Source organism: Somniosus microcephalus, chromosome 2 (genome assembly GCF_052327205.1).
Source record: "Somniosus microcephalus isolate GS21.2 chromosome 2, FLI_Smic_1.0, whole genome shotgun sequence".
NCBI lineage: Eukaryota > Metazoa > Chordata > Chondrichthyes > Squaliformes > Somniosidae > Somniosus > Somniosus microcephalus.
This window is the reverse complement of record NC_140988.1, coordinates 263,022,949-263,043,745: the sequence shown is the minus strand read 5'-3', so window position 1 is coordinate 263,043,745 and position 20,797 is coordinate 263,022,949. Positions and strand designations below refer to the sequence as shown.

At 42.2% G+C, this 20,797-nt stretch overlaps 1 protein-coding gene across 5 annotated transcripts in view; it reads right to left on the bottom strand.

Annotated features, from left to right (window-relative positions):
- The window catches only part of LOC147123364 (3',5'-cyclic-AMP phosphodiesterase 4D-like), a 455,522-nt gene that overhangs the window by 284,080 nt on the left and 150,645 nt on the right, over positions 1–20,797 (bottom strand). For all 5 annotated transcript variants that reach the window (XR_015074321.1, XM_085971591.1, XM_085971623.1 and 2 more), the window contains one exon: positions 4,374–4,507. Coding sequence is in view for 1 of the 5 variants with exons in the window: in XM_085971623.1 (XP_085827749.1) it covers positions 4,374–4,415 (42 nt within the window). In the remaining 4 variants the exon portion in view is untranslated. The remainder of the gene's footprint in view (positions 1–4,373; positions 4,508–20,797) is intronic.

Here is a 20,797-nt window from a genome sequence, read left to right as displayed (position 1 = left end):
CAACGACATAGGTAGGACAAAGAAAGAGGTTCTGCTGAGAGAGTTTGAGCAGCTAGGGACTAAATTAAAAAGCAGAACCACAAAGGTCATAATCTCTGGATTATTACCAGAGCCACGAGCAAATTGGCATAGGGTCAATAGGATCAGGGAAATTAATGCGCGGCTCAAAGATTGGTGTTCGAGAAGTGGGTTTCGACTCGTGGGGCACTGGCACCAGTACTGGGGAAAGAGAGAGCTGTTGTGTTGAGACGGACTACACCGGAACCATGCTGGGACCAGAGTTCTAGCGAATTGAATAACTAGGAAGGTAGATAGGGCTTTAAACTAAATAGTGGGGGGGAGGGTCCCGGTGGAGAGAAAGCTAGAATGATAAAGAAAAAAGACAAGGAAGCAGTGCAGGAAAATGATTGGGGTAAGGATAACCAGATTGTGTCAAGAAGGAACAGAGCATACAAACAAAGGAGTGCACTAACAAATAGGGTCCAGGTAAGAAAAAATGGTAATAAGACAAATAAGACCATAGTAAAAAAAAAAAATGTTAAGGTGTCGAAAAATGTTAAAAAGACATCTAAAGACACTGTATCTGAATGCACAAAGTATTCATAATAAGGTAGACGAATTAACAGCACAGATAAATGTAAACGGATACAATATAATTGCGATTACAGAGACATGGCTGCAGAGTGACCAAGGCTAGGAACGTAATATCCAAGGATATTTGATATTTAGGAAGGACAGGCAAAAAGGAAAAGGAGGTGGGGTGGCCTAGTTTGTAAAGGATGAAATCAGAGCAATAGTGACAAAGGATATTGGCTCAGAAAATCAAGATGTAGAATCAGTCTGGGTGAAGCTAAGAAGCAGCAAGGGGCAGAAAACATTGGCGGGAGTTGTCTATAGGCCTCCAAACAGTAGTGGTAATGTAGGTGATGGCATCAAACAGGAAATTAGAGATGCATGTAACAAGGGTACTACAGTAATCATGGTTGACTTTAATCTACATATAGACTGGCCAAACCAAATTAGCAATAATACTGTGGAGGATGAATTCCTGGAGTGTACGAGATGGTTTTTTAGACCAGTATGTTGAGGAGCCAACTAGGGAACAGGCTATCCAAGATTGGGTATTGTGCAATGAGAAGGGGTTAATTAATAATCTTGTTGTGCGAGGTCCTTTAGGGAAGAGTGACCATAACATGATAGAATTCTTCATTAAAATGGAAAATGAAGAAGTCCAATCCGAAACTAAAGTCCTAAATCTAAACAAAGGAAACTACGATGGTATGAGGAGTGAGTTGACTATGATAGATTGGGGAGCTTCATTAAAAGGCATGACGGTGGATAGGCAATGGCATTTAAGGAACGAATGCATGAATTGCAACAGTTATACATTCCTTTCTGGCGCAAAAACACAAAAGGAAAAGCAGGCCAACCATGGCTAACAAAAGAAATTAACGTTAGTATTAGATCCAAAGAGGAGTCATATAAAGTTGCCAGGAAAAGTAGCAAGCCTGAGGATTGGGAGCAGTTTAGAGTTCAACAAAAAAGGACCAAGAGATTGATTAAGAGGGGGAAAATAGAGTATGAGAGTAAACTTGCAAGGAACATAAAAGTGGATTGTAAAAGCTTCTACAAGTATGTAAAAAGAAAAAGGTTAGTGAAGAGAAATGTAGGTCCCTTACAGTCAGAAACAGGAGAATTTATAAAGGGGAGCAATTAAACAAATACTTTGGTTCTGTCTTCACGGAAGAGGACACAAATAACTTCCCAGAAATGCTAGGGAACCAAGGGTCTAGTGAGAAGGAGGAATTAAAGGAAATTAGTATTAGTAAAAAAAATAGTGCTGGAGAACTTAACGGGACTGAAAGCTGATAAATCCCCAGGGCCTGATAATCTGCATTCTAGAGTACTAAAAGAGGTAGCCATGGAAATAGTGGATGCATTGGTTGTCATCTTCCAAAATTCTATAGATTATGGAACAGTTCCTGCAGATTGGAGGGTGGCAAATGTAACCCCACTATTTAAAAAAGGAGGGAGAGAGAAAACCGGGAACTGCAGACCGGTTAGTCTAACATCAGTAGTAGGGAAAATGCTAGAGTCTATTATAAAGGATGTGATAACAGGACACTTAGAAAATATCAACGGGATTAGACAAAGTCAACATGGATTTATGAAAGGGAAATCGTGTTGGACAAACCTACTGGAGTTTTTTGAAGATGTAACTAGTAGAATAGATAAGGGAGAACCAGTGGATGTGGTGTATTTGGATTTTCAGAAGGCCTTTGATAAAGTCCCACATAAGAGGTTAGTGTGCAAAATTAAAGCACTTGGGGTTGGGGGTAATATACTGGCATGGATTGAAAATTGGTTAACAGACAGGAAACAGAGAGTAGGAATAAATGGGTCTTTTTCGGGGTGGCTGGTGGTGACTAGTTGGGTACCGCAGGGATCAGTGCTTGGGCCCCAGCTATTCACAATATATATCAATGATTTGGATGAGGGAACCAAATGTAATATTTCCAAATTTACTGATGACAAAAAATTAGGTGGGATTGTGAGATGTGAGGAGGATACAAAGAGGCTTCAACGTGATTTAGACAAGTTGAGTGAGTGGGCAAATACATGGCAGATGCAGTACAACGTGGATAAATGTGAAGTTATCCACTTCAGTAGGAAAAACAGAACGGTAGAGTATTATTTAAATGGTGATAGATTGGGAAATGCTGATGTACAAACGGACCTGGGTGTCCTTGTACACCAATCACTGAAAGCAAACATGCAGGTGCAGCAAGCAGTTAGGAAGGCAAATGGTATGTTGGCCTTCATTGCAAGAGGATTTGAGTACAGAAGCAAGGATATCTTACTACAGTTGTACAGGGCCTTGGTGAGACCACACCTGGAGTAGTGTGTGTAGTTTTGGTCTCCTTACCTAAGAAAGGGTATACTTGCCATATAGGGAGTGCAGCGAAGGTTCACCAGACCGATTCCTGGGATGGCAGGACTGTCATATGAGGAGAGATTGGATCAACTAGGCCTGTATTTACTAGAGTTTAGAAGAATGAGAGGGGATCTCATTGAAACGTATAAAATTCTGACAGGGCTAGACAGACTGGATGTAGTGAGGATGTTTCCCCTGGCTGAGGGGTCTAGAACGATGGGTCACAGTCTCGGGATACTGGGTAGAACATTTAGGACTGAGGTGAGTAGACATTTCTTCACTCAGAGGGTGGTGAACCTGTGGAATTCTCTACCACAGAAGGCTGTGGAGGCCAAGTCACTGAATATATTTAAGAAGGAGATAGATTTCTAGACACAAAAGGCATCAAGGGGTATGGGGAGAGAGCGGGAATATGGTATTGAGATAAAGGATCAGCCATGATCATATTGAATGGTGGAGCAGGCTCGAAGGGCTGAATGGCCTACTCCTGCTTCTATTTTTCTATGTTTTCTATCATCTATTAATTCTCCCCAAAATGATTCCATGACTTCCCTATCCTATTTGATATCCTCTCTCACCTATACCTCAATACCGGAGTTTATATATACTGCCCCACCATCTCCTTTTCTCATGATATGGACTCTTCTAAACAATTTGTATTCTTACAGATATGTATTCCATTGATTGAACATCATTAGTATCACAGAGACGTGGTGGAATGATTACAATCAACCCCGGCAAGATCTTCCAGATCACACATCTTATTTGTCAGACTTGTTGCATTAATGCAAGCACACATCCAATGTTTTTTTTACCTTTCTCATTTACTTTATTTTTAGTAGTAACAATTTCCATATATGTAGGTTAAGTTCATAGAAGGTATAGCCATAATGTTTAATAAAGGTAATAATACATCAAAAGCAATTGAACCTCAATAGCTCAGAAAACGGTTGCATTCTGTCATGCCCAAGGCTGCCCAATCCAGAGCAAAAATGGATTAAAATAGTCACTGAATAAAATCAATTGCACAAAACAAATACAACAAAATTATTAGTTACAAATTTGTGATTACATAATCTTGTAAAAAAAACCTCTCCACAGCTATATTTCAAAACACTGGACAAAGAATTGTATAACATACAGTTACCCAACTCTAATCTGTCAATGTACAAGACAATGCTCATGGGTTTTGCACATGTAACAACCACACCTTTTCTATTTTTAGGTTATGTCTTTCAAATATGCAATAGCTGTTAACACTTTTTAATCTACGCCATGTAGTGTCTGCTGATATTCTTTGATACCCAATCCATTGTTAAAACATACTTTTATATTTGTTTGAAAGTTATTAAGTTAGTCATTTTGCATTGTTTACATTTTTACATAAGTCAAAAGATTCCGAGTGAACAGAACGAGAAAATATGAGTGTGCCACTTACGCTCTCACTGTTGGCAGCTACAGTGCAGTCAGTTTTTTTCATGATGGAATCTCAGTTATTCTGGAGGTTTTTTCAGCCTTCTGCTTATTTCCAAGGTTTGATAGTCACAATTTAAAGTCCACCAAGATCTTTTGCTGAAAATAACATTATTTTTTAAAAAGTTTACTTAACAGAAAAAAACATAAATCAGATGAACAGAGTGATTAAATGTAAATTATTGAACAGAACATTAAATCAAGATATCAAGTAAAAGTCTGTCAGATAATATTTAGATCTATACTCTGAATAAAACATTTTCCAAAGATTAGATAGCTAGGGAATATTTGTGACTTGTGAAACTAATTCTCCTCATCATTTATGACAGGAAAATCACAAACATTGCTGAAGAAGCAACTCTGCAGGGATCATCGGGAAAATGCTAATATGTCAGAGCTCTCCAGAGGACACTGTTGGTTCGCTTATTCTTTTAAATACACGCTTCAATGTCAATCAGCAGTGCCTCATCTCTCAAAAATGTGAGGCACAATTAGAAAATAAATGCTGCAAGAACACTTTTTTAATGGTGTAGGATATGTGCCATATATTTTAAACTCTTCGTTTTATGGAATCACAGGTATTTTAAGACCAGAATAATTTAAAGACAAGCTGAAGGCCTACGAGGAAGGGACGTGTGCCATCATTACGAACGATCGTAGTCCAGCACAGGCAATGCTATCCAGTCAGCAGCAGCGGTAGGATGCCTGGCTTCACTCATTTGTTGCAACAGTATCAGAGCGCTATTGAACAAATTATCTTTTTAAAGAAAAAGCTATTTGCTTCGGACTGCACATTATTTACATGCGTACACAATTGATTGCAAGCAAGCTACTACATCAGTAATTTTACACACCACCACCAGTTAGTCCTATTTATTTAGTATTGGGGGGTAATTGAGGAGCAGTAACAATGCACAAAATAACTTTTGGCAATAACAATTCCTATCATAAAGAAGACACTTGAGGGAGTGTCACCCATGCCTCAGTTAGTAGCACCCCCACCTCTGAGTCAGAAGGTTGTGGGTTCAAGTCCCACTCCAGAGACTTGAGCGCAAAAATCTAGGCTGACACTCTAGTGCAGTACTAAGGGAGTGCTGCACTGTCAGAGGTGCCGTCTTTAAGATGAGACGTTAAACCGAGGCCCCATCTGCTCTCTTGGGTGAACGTAAAAGATCCCATGGCACTATTTCTAAGAAGAGCAGGGGAATTATTCCTGGTGTCCTGGCCAATATTTATCCCACAATCAACGTCACTAAAACAAATTATCTGGTCATTATCACATTGCTGTTTGTGGGAGCATGCTGTGCACAAATTGGCTGCCGCATTTCCTACATTACCACAATGACTACACTTCAAAAGTACTTCATAAGCTGTAATGCGCTTTGGGATGTCTGGTGGTTGTGAAAGGTGCTATATAAATGCAAGTCTTTCTTTCTTTAATGATAAAAATACCTGAAAAAAATACCTGAAACATTACCTATCTTGTCTCTTTCAAGTGCTAATTGACCTGCTTTGCATTTCAAGCATTTTCTATTTATTATTTCAAGTTTTTTGAGCATTTGGCATTTCTTTTATCTCTAATGAGGAATATAGAAGTACAGTAATAGCAATTACTTTGAAATCAGGGAAGGATTTATGATCAATATTTTCTTCCAATTGAATAATAAGATGAAGAGCTAAGGTCCATAGTGCAGCACACAACAATGATGGAAAGGGTATAAGAGAAGACACTGTAAATCAGGAACTCGTGATTAGGTGACGACAGGGCCTGGAATTTTAACAGCCTGAACGTTGAAATAGGAAGGAAAGACTAAACTATGACGTCGTATGGGTAGGGGGCAGGGGGGAAGCGGCAACGCCAATGGGAAACTGCCCGGCCCTTCTCAGCTTGAGGCCTGGAAGAGACTTGCTCCATCGTACTGGCACACCTACAGCGTAGAGATCCTTGAATGGCACAAAAGAAAGAGGAAATTAGGGAGTAAGTGACTTTAAGCCATTAATTATGCCACTCCATATATTCCTGGGACTTTTGTGCGGCTCCATCATTACCCTCACTGAGGAAGTTAAGAATGTATTTAGAATCATAGAATGGTTACAGCACAGAAGGAGGCCATTCGGCCCGTCGAGCCTGTGCGGCCCTCTATAAGAGTACTTCAGCTCGTCTCACTCCCCCTGCCCTTTCCCTGTAGTCCTGCAATTTTTTTTCCTTCAGGTACTTATCCAATTCCCTTTTATCCTAGTTGCTGCTGTAGGTTCTGAACTCATTGTTCCACAGTGTTGTTTCTCTCTGGGCCACAAAAAAAATTCACCACCCCTTTTAGCTGCTTCTGCAGACCCTTATGAAGCAGCTGCACTGCCTGATTTCTCATCTCCAAATTGATGACCTGCCTCGGGATCATGTTAAAGAGTGGCAACCCAAAACAAAATCGCAGAGGACCCCCACCAACACCTGCTGCTCTCACCCCACCCACCAATTTAGTGCCAAGACATAAAAAATAATCCCTATGATTTCTTAGTGCATTACAAAAGCATTGTGAAACCAAGCAAGATCGAGAGCACGGTAAAGTTTCATCAAGTATACTCAAAGCTGTTCGGAGAAAGAATGACTGACTATTTTCTTTTCTGCTTGAAATAACAAATGATTAAATGATGCTTCTTTTGCGGTTGACGCATTGTTGTACATTATTTCCAATAGCTCTCATTAGGGCGATTGATGTGTGAGGTAAGCCACATGGCAGGATCGAGATTCTTGTGTGAAGGAATGGGTCAGCTGGCATTAATCTTCTGAGTGGGACCAAAAATTGTTCCATCATAACCTTGTTGGGTCTACACTCATAATTGGTATTTTGCAATGTGCGTTTCTCACAAGTGGATATCTCTTCTACAGAATACAGAAAAGCTTTATGATGCATCCTTAGTGCCTTCAAATAAGGCTACTATTATTTTGCGCCTCCCACCCCTCATTTTAACAATTTTTGACAAAAAATCTTCCCTGTTTTCAGTACGCCCAAAGTGAGCATTAAAGTAAAGCTGCATTTTTGTATGTAGGGATTGAAATGCTTAAAGGGGCTTTGTCAGTTTTTATAATAGCAATTGTACATTAAAGGGGTAATTTTACAAGTTCAATTTCCCAGTGTGGCGCTTCACTCACTAGGAGCGCACATCACAAATTCAGGCTTGTAGCCCCTTTGCCCAAATTTCCATTATGCACTCCCAGCCGACAAGGCCCTGCGCTTAAATTGCAAACATGCAAAATTACTTCTCAATTATGAATTTTGCTTACAAAGTGCCTCTACCACAGATTTTAACACATGAAAATGAAGATGATTAAAAGAAAGCAAGCCAAGGAGGTCAACTGGCACCAGAGATGCATTGTATGCAATTGTCAATATGCCAATTCTATCTGCCAACACTGGCACATCTACCTGATAATGACCAAATAGAACTGCCTTTATAGGGTGTAGGTCAGTAGGGAGCCAGCTACAGAGGTGTGCCGTGTGCTATAAGGACACCTGCAGACAATTTGTAGCACAGAGATAGCAGTCAAGATCACATCTTCCCTCAAGGTTTATGCCTCCAGCTCCTTACAGATTAGTACAAAGGACATCTACAGTAACACTCAACTTGCAAACAAATGTATCAAATGGGTGCACATTTCAGTAAGACTCTCATCTCCTTTCCTACTGAATAGCAAAACATCCAATTTCATCACAATGCTAATTCTCCATATTCCAGGGGGTCGTTGATAGCATCCATTTGGCCATCTGGACATATGGACACAAGGTCATGGCTTACTGAAAGGGCTTCCACTCCATCAGTGAACTCGAATCACACAGAGAAATATTTGGTTCCCAGGCAATGACAACAATGCTTTCATTCTTCGACAACCATGTCTGCCATCTCAATTTGTGGGCGAGGATGTCTCCTTGGAGACCAAGGCTACCTTCATTACATGTGACACCCTTATGTCAGCCACAGGCAGAAGCAGATAGAACAAAGCCAGTTGAGACAACAGATCATTATACAGCATATTATTGGCATCCTGAAGCAATGTTTCAAATGCCTCAGCAGATCAGGGGATGCTTTATAATATACATCATCACTGTCTCTAAGGTCATCATCAACTGCTGTATGCTACATAAGTTTGTATTACCAATGAGCCGAATCACAGTGAAGGATGATCCCACCTGGCAATCAAGGCAGAAGCAGGACACAGACAGTGATGCACATGATGTTCCTACAGAAACTCCTTTGCAACCAGGAAAACTATTAGGCTGTATTTTGTGACACCTATGGGTACGTACGAGGTGCACACGTGCCCGCAAGGGCCGCGCAAGTTCCGGGTTTAGACATGCGAAGCGCATTCGCGAAAATCCGTAACTTGCGATCTGTCAAGAATTCTCTTGACAGATGATCTGCAGCCCCGGGAAAAGGGCCTCTGCGGGTGGAGAGTTGCGCTATTTGCCCAACTTCCGCCCGCTGAATGCCCGTGAAATTCTTACACCTGGTAAAAGTAGGTGTAAGGCCTGCTTTTACAAGCATAAGAGGTTTTAGAAATAGAAAAATAAAATGTTATCACTCATTTATACATTAAAAGCCTTGTCCAATAAGGTAAGTTTATTTTTAGCCCCATTAAAATATATTTTTTTCAAAAAATTAAATTTTTGTTTAAAATATTTAATTAAATGGCATTTTTATTAATTTTAAACATGTAATTAAAAAAAAAAATTAATGTGTTCGTGTATTTTTTAAGTGATCCCCATTCATATTTATGGGGATTCCGTACGTACAGAACTCCCATAAGTATGAAGGGGGATTCCCCTCTTTTATTGGTTGTGATGGCCCACGTGATCCCAGGGGCACTTGCGAACCGCATGCGCCCCTGGGATATGTGGGCCTCTACACGCGGGTACCCAGGGAGGCCCAGGAGCATAAGTCTCCATACCTCCAGGCCACCAGGTAAATTTGTAGATTTTTTGCTAGTCGGAGGCATCGGGAAGCCTCCGACCCTAAATTTTGGGCCATTATGCCTGGCACTGATAGAGGACTCATTCGGTTAAATATTAGAGCTGGGATTTTGAAGAACCCTCCTGTCTATATGTACTCAATAAAATGGTCCAAAACACCATCCCCAACATTGTTCTGTGCATTACCTCAGCAACATCAATGTCCATTCTTTACAGTGTTCCTACTTTATTCTTTATCAACATAAATGAAACACTGAACAAAAGATCAAATAATGTGCTTCTGGTATATTTTCCTACTTTATGCTATGTGTAACTGATGTTACTGTTTCTTGCCCTAATGATTTTACTTAGTGTTTGTGACTACTTTAAGTGAATTCCTAGTAGAAGAAGTAGAGAGGTGGCTGGCAGCTACTTTGGAACCACTTCGATTTGAGGTGGCCTATTACCTCCATGTGCTGACTCCTGAGATGGCCCTGCAACTGCTTTGGCCCCACTTGTTCCTACACAATGTATGACTGCAAATATGGAGATAGCCAACTTCTCTACACAAACCTCTTTATTCCCAAACAAACCTCGCGGAGTGCTTTGTACAGACTCAAATGACTCTAGTCATGCTCAGACAGCCATATTCTTCTAATTGCCCATTGTGCGTGAGCGTTTGAGTAAATGAACATGCATCATGCAGCTAGATCATGTTAAGAGGAATTTCCAAAGCTCCTTTAAGATGCTAGTGTGACAAAAGTTCCAGTTGTACTTTGCAACTTGAACACGTGTTCTGTTGGAGTATGTGCATGCATGGTAAGCAATGATAGAGCTGTAAGGTTGTGTGAGTGCTTTGCATTGGGCAGCATGAAATAGTGTAATAGATTAGCAGGCAACCTTTTGTGGCATCTACTATATGACAGAGGTGGATAGCCATATCTTAAGATCTGTCATCTACTTCCATAATCATTGTCAGGTCCTGTGGTTGCTGGATACAGCAGTGACTATGGGTGTCAATTTATCCCAAATATACTGCCTTACTCGCCTCTGGAGTGGGTGTCCTGGAGTATAAAACAGAGCAGCCCTCTTTATCCCACTTCCACTTGAGCACCTGTAAAACAGAGGATTCAGTTCCTGCGGCACTCCATCAATTACACAGAGACTCTGCTGAATTAATTTATTTTTACTTCACAATGGCTGCTGCAACCTTTTGAAAGCTGCAGCAACACAAGAAATCCTACCACCCTGTGTGCAGGTGCCCAGAGGCACTCCACTGCACACTGTTCCTTCCCTAGCCATTCTGGAATTTCTACCTTGATGTGGAGGTTCAGTAATGAGATTCTGGTCTCTGCTGAACAATTTCAAAAGTATACAATTTACATATTTATAATGCAGTATAATCTCAACGATTATAATTCATCAAATAAAAGCTTATCACTATTTTGCTCCTACATTTTACTGGTCTTTCATTCCCCAACACAAAATCTAGTATCTGTCTTAAGCTTAAAATTAAAGCTTTTCTATATAACAATGACAAATGTGCTAGAAATCATGACATACAAGCATTAACTAAAAGAAGTTAAGATGCAAGAATAAATTGATTCTAAATTCCCAGTGGGGACTATATTCAAAAGCGACTGTGAGTCAGAGATAGATCTACAAAATTATAGCACGGATTCTCTGATCCATGCTCCCTTAATTGCGGCTCCCCACTGGGAGCTCAGGGTCGGTGAATTTTTCTGTATTTTAATAATCCAAAAATTACTGTTCCTAATTTTCAATAATTCAGGAACAAAAGTATATCATTTTTGTACAATAACATGTCCAATTGTTAGTCAAATTATACAAAATCACCTATTTCCCAGAGAAAAATGAATTTCATGCAAATACATGTTACTGTGGTAATATTTGTCCAATGTTTTCAAGAGCATATAATGTTACATTAAAATCACATATCAAAAAAACTGCAGTGTAATTCGCTCCATTATGATTGCTCAGACAAAATACCAAAAACGGCTCCAGTAAAATAATTAAATCATGCAGTAATGTTACAATGATTGTGAATAATCCACCCAATTTACTTTATCTTCTGAGGCAAGGTTCTGCAAAGTTCCCCTCTGCTTTCAAATGTAAATTAACCAAAACGCAAGGTTACATCCAGTCTTACAATCATGCCTTATTTATCTTTGACCAGTTGCCTTTCTTGAAATTATGGTCTCAATTTTCTATTCTGAGTTATTATATCAACTTTTATCAATTTATTTTATTTTATATGGGTTACCACTGGCATTAAAATAACACCAACTGGAAAATCTAGGTTGATATGTCCACAATCCGGGGAGGAGTTCAGTAATCATCTGATTATACACAGCAATCAGCTTTATCTTTACTTAATACATAGAAGTTAAAACATGGAAAAGAGTTACAACATTCTGCCTAAGCAGTGCCTGTTAACAGTTACCCTAAAGGCAAGCATACAGTTTTATCAACGTTTACACACCCTCCTTTATCCCCTCAATTCCTTTTCCTTCATCCACCTATCCATTGTATTAAACATAGAAACATAGAAGATAGGAGCAGGAGTAGGCCATTTGGCCCCTCGAACCTGCTCCGCTATTCAATGAGATCATGGCTGATCATCCAAATTCCCTGCCTTCTCCCCATATCCCTTGATCCCTTTAGCCTTAAGAAATATATCTAACTCCTTCTTGAATATATTTAATGAATTGGCCTCCACTGCCTTCTGTGGTAGAGAATTCCACAGGTTCACCACTCTCTGGGTGAAGAAATTCCTCCTCATCTCTGTACTAAATGGCTTACCCCTTATCCTTAGACTGTGACCCCTGGTTCTGGACTCCCCCGCCATCTGGAACATCCTTCCTGCATCTAGTCTGTCTAGTCCAGTTAGAATTTAAAAAGTTTCAATGAGATCCCCCTCATTCTTCTAAACTCCAGCGAGTATAAGCCCAATCGACCCAATCTCTCCTCATACGTCATTCCTGCCATCCCAGGTATCAGTCTGGTGAATCTTTGCTGCACTCCCTCCATGGCAAGAACATCCTTCCTCAGATAAGGTGCCCAAAACTGCACACAATACTCAAGGGCCTAGAAATTCAGTGCCCTTAGCACCGATTTTGCGGCGCTAGAGGGCCTAGTGCTGCAATTGGCGCCGGTTCCTAAATTGCCTGGGGCCCTTCCGCGGCGGTAGACCGGTAGCGCTGCGCCGGCACCGATGACGTCATCGGTGTGCGCAGCGTCCCGGTTGCCGTGGTAACCCGGCCCCAAGCCGAAATTCAGTTGCGGCCGCCTCGCCAGTGGCAGCCGCAACTAAGACTCCAGCAAACGGGTGTTGCCGGAGTCTGCGCCGGCGCTTTAAGGAGGCGCGGCGGCCGGCCGCTTTCCCGCCGGCCGCCTACCCGCAGCTCCCTCCCCGGACTTCTTCCCCCACCCCCCCCGGAACAGATGTAAGCCCGGCACTTGTCCGAGGTGCCGGGCTCATTTTTGCAGAGATTTGCGCGGGCCGCGGCCGGGTGCAGGCAGCTCCTCCTTAACGGAAGGAGGAGGCCTGCACTTCCCGAGCCTGCCGCACCGCATCGGGCGCCGCAGCGCCGGAATAGCGCCGCAATGCGGCGCGTAGCGCCAGTTTTCAGGCGCAAACAGCCTTCAGTAGCGCCGGCAGCCGTTTGGGCGCGGCGCTACTGAATTTTTGGCGCGCACAGCGCGACTTAGCACCGGCGCTAAATTTCCGGCGTTAAGCCCCGGCGCAGCGCAACCTCAATTTCTAGGCCAGTGTGTGGTCTCACCAAGGCCCTGTACAACTGCGGCAAGACATCCTTGTTCCTGTACTCGAACCCTCTCGCTACGAAGGCCAACATGCCATTTGCCTTCTTAACCGCTTGCTGCACCTGCATGCTTACCTTCAGCGACTGGTGCTCAAGGACACCCAGGTCTCGTTGCACTTCCCCTGCTCCCAATCTATTGCCGTTCAGATAATAATCTGCATTCCTGTTTTTGCCACCAAAGTGGATAACCTCGCATTTATCCACATTATACTGCATCTGCCATGCTTCTGCCCAATCACCCAACCTGTCCAAATCATACTGGAGTTTCTCGGCATCCTCCTCACAGCAAACACGCCCACCCAGCTTTGTGTCATCTGCAAACTTGGAGATATTACATCTAGTTCCCTCGTCTAGATCATTTATATATATTGTGAATAGCTGGGGTCCTAGGACCGATCCCTGTGGTACCCCACTAGTCACTGCCTGCCACTCGGAAAAAGACCCGTTTATTCCAACTCTTTGCTTCCTGTCTGCCAACCAGTTCTCTATCCAAGTCAGTACCTTGCCCCCAATCCCATGTGCCTTAACTTTACACGCTAATCTCTTGTGCGGGACTTTATCGAAAGCCTTCTAAAAGTCCAAATACACCACATCCACTGGTTCTCCCTCATCTATTCTACCAGTTACATCCTCAAAAAATTCCAGTAGATTAGTCGAGCACGATTTACCTTTTGTAAATCCTTGTTGATTTTGTCCGATCCTGTCACTGTTTTCCAAGTGCTCTGCTATTACATCTTTTATAATGGACTATAGCATTTTCCCCACTACCGATGTCAGGCTTACCGGTCTATAATTCCCCATTTTCTCTCTACCACCTTTTTTGAATAATATTCTTGAATGTTGACAGTTTCTGCCTCAACTACTCATCCTGCAAATTAATTTCAAAGCCACACAACTCTGTGTGAAAATTTTCTCCTGCCTGCAGTTAGAAGTGAAGGTAACCTTGTGACATGTGTTGGTAATTGGTTGGGAGGCAGGAAACAGAGAGTAGGGATAAAGTGAATGTACTCTGATTGGTGGGATGTGACAAGTGGGGTTTCCTGCTGCCCGTATCCCAGAGGCGCAGGGCCCACGTATCCCAGAGGCGCAGGCAGTTCGCAGCGTCCCTGGAATCATGTGGGCCATGGGGAGCCAATCAGAGAAGGGAATCTCCCTTTATACACTTGACAGGAAGACCTGTCAAATATAAGAATGGAGATCAATGAAAAAACATAGTAAAACTTTAAATAAAGTTTAAAAAAACATCACTTTTTTAAAATGACTTGAAATTACAATAAATTAAGTATATTAAACAAAAATTAAATTTTTTGAATAAAATAATTAAAGTTTTTTACAGGGCTACAAATAAATTTACCTTTTTTTCAAAAGTATTTTTAAATGATAAATCAGTGAAAAAAATTTTTTTTTTTTAAACTTTTTTTGAACTCTTATCCTGGTAAAAGTAGGCCTTACGCCTGCTTTTACCAGGCGTAAGAATTGTAAGGGTTTTCTACAGGCGGAGGTCTCCAAAAAGTGGAACTATCCACCCGCAGAGGCCCTTCTCCAGGGCAGCTGGAGCATCTGTCAAGACCATTCTTGACAGATCGGAAATGCCGGTTTTCAGCGCATGCCTGAAACCGGCATTTCCGATGACCCTACAGGTGAGTACACAGCGCGTACCCACCCGTAGGGATCGGAATATCTGGGCCAAAATATTTCTGCTGTTTTCATGAGAAACGTACCCAATGTCCTTTATTAACTGCACAAAGGAGTTTTCCAACACATCCAGTATTAAAGTAGGCATTGAGGTGTCAACATTTGAATCTTTGACAGGAAAGAAAGTACACGTACATGCAGGCTTTTGTTTCTTAAGTTCAATAGCTTGGCATGATATCCTGCAGTCAGACACATCACATATAAGATCTGGTATTGATTAACTCAGCATGCTGCCAGGCAAGAGGCTGAGAATCATCGAGTACCGCTGTGCATCCCCTTCCCCACCACCACCCGCACAAAGTTTGATGAAGAAAATGATAAACATTGCTTTTGTTCAGCAAAATGTGTTTCAAATAACTGAGCCACAAAATTACATGAGGCAAAAACTGTAATTATTCAGATTATTTCCTGTTTGGATAGAATAGTTTTTCAGGTTGAATTTACAGAGTTAGAATAGCAATGCTTTGTCAATCACTGGTGAATGTCAGCAGCTCACTTAGTTATCTTGCAGGCCTCTGCTTCTTCTCACCCTGATTGAGATTGTCAGAGTCTCCTTTAAAGATTCCAAGTGACCGCCACGGCTGAGAAATGTACGAAATGGAAATCAGGATAATTAATTTCATGAACTAATTGAATCGTGGTTGTTATGCTCTTTTTTGGAAGATAAATTGTCATAATCCCTTCAATAGCCCCAGCTAAACATTTCACCCAATAAATATGTAAAATGTAAAACTCAAATATACTTCAATGAAAAGCAGACACCAATCTCTTGTCTCTATTAGATGAGAATCTAAGGGACAACAGAAATGATTTCTGTTTAACATACACAGTTAAGTTTCTGAAGGTTTGTGTACATTAAACAGAAACAGAAACCGTTTTGAATAGCACACAATCAGAATAAATTTAAAATGAAGGCTACTCCTTTGATAAATTCCAAATGGATGAGTGGAGACACTAAGGCTGTGAAATAGGCATAGTTCAGTTGTTCACAAATTATCTAATTATGTATGAATTAAGTGGTTTGCTGTTAAATCCTGGAAAGCAGGATAAAGGTGCCATAATACTTGGAATCCAGTTCATGTGGTGTCGCAATTCTGTAGGGGCCTCTTCCAGTCATCTGCTGTAATTCTTGATGGCAAACCAGTGGAACGTTCTAAAAAGGTGGAGATCTGGCATAGCCCATTTATGCTAAGTCACCACAATTTTTTTTGAGGGAATTTTACTGGTTTCTCATTGGAGTTGCAGCAGGAGACCAGAAGAGCCCCTTTGAAATGTCAGGGTCTGTCTGTTTGCCTTTGTATTTAGCAAACCATGGGATTGTTTATGTGCACTCAACTTGTGGGATGAAAGAAACTAAGGCCTGGAATTTCATGGATCTCAATTACACCAAAATCTACAGCCGATCTTGATGACGGGAACTTAGAATTTCCTACCGATCTTATTTGCCTGTATTGGAACATAAAAACTGGTGTAAAACAAGTGCAAATTCGGCGTAACCAATAAGGGCCCCAGGAAACTCAGGTGAAGCAACATAAAATAGCAGTATATATGCCATTCTTCAGAGTGAGGCTTGGGAGTTGAAGGTAAGGGCCAGACTGCTTTCCTCATATTTTCTTTGAGAAGTTTTTTTTCTAGTGCAGTTTCAATGTCTCAACCAGCAAAGACATGCCGATCCAGGGCGACTTGAACAACCTACCACCGACCCATCTCAAATCTAGAAGGCTATTTTGGACCGTCGCCGAAGCCCTTCAGCGATCTCCCCTCAGTTTTGATGACCGATGGCAAAATGCTTGGAAGAACTGCGACATACGGAATAGATTCCTTATAGAGGACCCCACAGTACGACCTGAAGGATCAAACCTTCCTCACAAACAGTGGACAACCATCAACCACCTCAGAATTGGTCATGGTAGATGCTGCCACCTTCTCCATAGATGGAAGATTAAAGCATCCCCATCATGCGACTGTGGAGCTCCTGATCAGACCCTGGAGCACTGCCCTCAGAGGAAATTCGCAGGCAGCCTACAAGATATCCATGCTGTTACACCGGAAGCTTTGGCCTGGATATCCAACTTAGATATTGACATTTGATTTGCTTTGCTACTACCATACGAAAGAAGAAGTGTCTCAACAGCCCTTTTCACTGATAGATGTCCACAAACGGAAGTATGTGTGGCAGGAAGAGGGTCTGCAACTTTGCTGAACACCTCCATTCTGTCTGCAAGTTTGACCCCGGGCTCCTGGTTATTTGCCATTTTAATTATCCATCCTACTCCCACACTCTGACCTCTCTGTCCTTGGGCTTTTGCAATGTTCGAATTAAGCTCAATGCAAGCCCGAGGAGCAGAGCCTCATCTTTCTGCTAGGCACTTTACAGCGCTCTGCCCTTCACAATGGCCCAGAAATTCGGGTCTCCACGGGTGAGTATGCACAGGGTACTCACCTGTAAGCCCTATGGAAGTGCCGGTTTCCTGCATGCACTGCGCATGCGCGGGAAACCGGCACTTCCGTTCCCCTGAACGAAGGGGTTCAGAGTTCGAACGCGTGCACAGGAGAGGCTGTGCGTGCGCATCAAACATACTTTTTTTTGCAGGTTTTCCCGGAGGGTAAGTCTCCAGAAGTTACACATATAAAAAGCAGTCGCGAGGCCTGCTTTTTACAAGGTAAGTGGTGAATTAATTAAAATTAAAATATTTTTTCCACAGATTTATTATTTTTAAATACTTTAAAGAAAGGTAAGTTTATTTTTTAGCCCCGTTAGAATATAACATTATTTTTTTCAAAAATTTAAATTGTTTAAAATAGTTATTTCATGTAATTTATAGTTTATTTAAAAAAAGTGATTTTTTAAAAATTTATTTGAAGATTTAGTGATGTTTTGGCGCTTGTAGTATTTATAAGTTTGACAGCCCTTCCTGTCAAACTTATGAATGAAGCATTCCCTGCTCCGATTGGCTCCCCATGGCCCATGTGATCTCAGGGGACGCATCAAACTAACTGTGCCCCTGGGATACGCAAGCACTGCGCGCTGACAGTTGGAGCAGGCCCAGGATCAGAATTCAACGGGGGCACACAGCTCATCGGCTGGCGCGCAAGGTAAGTGCAGGTCGGGGGCTTACACCCGCAGGAAACCCTCGACCCGAATTTCTGGGCCATTAACTTTAACAACTTCAGCCCTTAACACAGCTCCCATTTTCTCTCTGACAGCAAGTGCTGGTACTGTAGGATGGGTGTACCAGCCTTTCCAGGGATGGGGAGTGTTGTTGCTTTGATGGGGATCCTTAGTGGTACGTGGCTGGCTATGTGGCCTGCAGCCCTGCTATCTACCTGCCTTTTTCTACCACTGCACACTCCTGGGTCACTTGAGCCTGCTCAATTTTTCTAGTTTCCCGTGCTTCCCTCTCCCTTTGCTATTCCGATATCACCATTCACACATCTTCCAGGTTTCATATTTTTTATTTCTCTCTTCATATTTCCTTTTGTCTTATGCTATTACTGTACTGGTCTCGCTAGACGTGCTCCTATCTAGTTATCCAGCCAGCTAAACACTCATTCAAATAATTCCTCGAGAAGCGTGTTTGCTGTTTTGAAGCTTTACTTGAACAAATTTGTGAAACTGTAAACAAAGACAAAGTATGTTTTGTACATAGAACTGAGTACTATACATTAGATGTTACATAAGATATAAACATATTTATAACAATAAGAATAGACTAATTGTATAACTAAACAGCACTGGAGCTAAACTTCTGTAGCTAACAACTAATAACTTCTTCTAACCAAAGTATTGTCAAATACTACACTGACAAGGTTGTTTTCATGTTATTAAACAAAGATACTCACAGACATTGCGTCTTGCCTAGCATATAAGATGAGATGGCACAGGATTGAGAATCCCTCATGAGAGATTCTCCATAACTCTGCCAGGTTCTTCCTGGAATACTACTTCTGGGTCAAAACAGGAAGGTCAAATAACCTATTGCAGTACATTAACACTGCTATACACTAACTACCACTAGAGGGTGCTATCTGCATGTAATAAGTCCAGAACACTCCCCGTCTGGGGTCATTAGCGACTCCACATAATCCTAACTCTACTTGTCACTGGAGTCCTCTGGCGACAAAAGAAGAACCACCTCAGAGACAGTCCGTCAGTGTTGACGATAGGATGCAGCTTCCACAGACTGCTGTGAGGGGGTAGGTTGCGTTCTGCTGCTATGCACTTCAACTCTTCTGAGTAACACTTGTGTTGGACGCTCTACATCACAAGGATTTTGGCTCTCTTGAGCTCCTCTTCAGAGGGACTCTTACGACAGATGTGCCACCCATGGCAGCTACTCTCTTGTGTAGGCTGGGAGAAGGTATGAGCTATGTGGGTTAGGCGTGCTACTGTCTTTATGAGAGTGTTCCACTTGGAGAAATGCTCGAAGCGTTTGGTGCTCATCAGGTCCTTAGAGATTTGAGTAACGTTCGCTGTGACTTGTGGGCATATCTCGGAGTCAGAAACAGGGTTGAGGAGGTCGAATGACTCATTGAGTTCGGACAAGTGCAGGGACTGATCCTGAAGAAAAGCAGGTCCTGACAGCCAAGTCGTGCTGCTGAGAAGGGACGCTGTTACAGATCTAGACCCATGGTCAGCTGGGCTCAGGTCTGTGGGGATGTATCTCCACTGATCGGGGGATGTGGACTGTCGAATATGTTGGACCCTGTTGTTCACGTATATGTAGAACTGTCTACTTCGGTTATGGATGTATCCTAGCACCACTTTGATGTCTATATAATAGGTGATGCTGTCGAACTTCAGATCAATCTCCTCTACTATGAACTCTGCAATCTCAACTGCTAATACTGCTGCGCACAGTTCCAATCTGGGTATGGTGAGGTCTGGCTGGGGTGCCAACTTGGCTTTACCAAAGACGAAGCCGACTTTGCTTGTCCATCTTGAGTGGTGACCTTCAGATAAGCCACACCTGCAATGGCCTTAGCGGATGCGTCTGCAAAGACACAAAGCTCTTTGAATTGGACATTTGAGGGAGAGAAGGATGTATAGGAGTGAGGTATTTGGATCTCCTGTAAGTCTTGAAGTGAGTCTCTCCATCTGTCCCACTCTGCTTCCATCTCTTCAGGGAGGGGTAAATCCCACTCTTCAGTGCGTGTGGAGAGTTCCCTGAGGAGCAGCCTGCCTTGTATGGTGACAGGGGCTAAGAAGCCGAGAGGGTCGTATAGGCTGTTGACTGTAGAGAGCACTCCTCTACGTGTGAAGGTTTTCTTGTCATCTAAGGCTTGGAAGATGAACGTGTCTGTTGCTATGTTCCAAGACACTCCTAGGCTACGCTGTAAGGGGAGGTCATCAGTGAAGAGGTCTAGATCTATGACGTCCTTAGCACGATCTTCAGGGGGGAATGGTCTGTTAGTGGCTATCTTGTGTAGCCTGAGGTTGGATCGTGCAAGTAGTTGCTGAGCTCGTTCAAGGGTACTGATGGCCTTTGCTTCGGTCGGGAATGACTTCAGTGCATCGTCGACGTAGAACTCTCGTTTGATGAACCCTCTCACATCACTGCCAAAGTCGTCTTCTTCTTCCTTGGCAGCCCTCCTTAGTCCTTACTCCTGTGACACAAAACATCTTTGAAAGTTCTCTATCTGAATGCACGTAGCATTCGTAACAAAATAGACGAGTTAATGGCACAAATAACTACATATGGGTATGATCTTGTGGCCATTACAGAAGCATGGCTGCAGGGTGACAATGCCTGGGAATTAAACATACCAGGTTATTTAACGATCAGGAAGGACAGGCAGGAAGGAAGGGGAGGTGGGGTGGCTATGTTAATAAAGGAAGGAATCACTGTAATACAGAGAAATGATATTGGGTCAAAAGATCAGGATAATGAAACAGTTTGGGT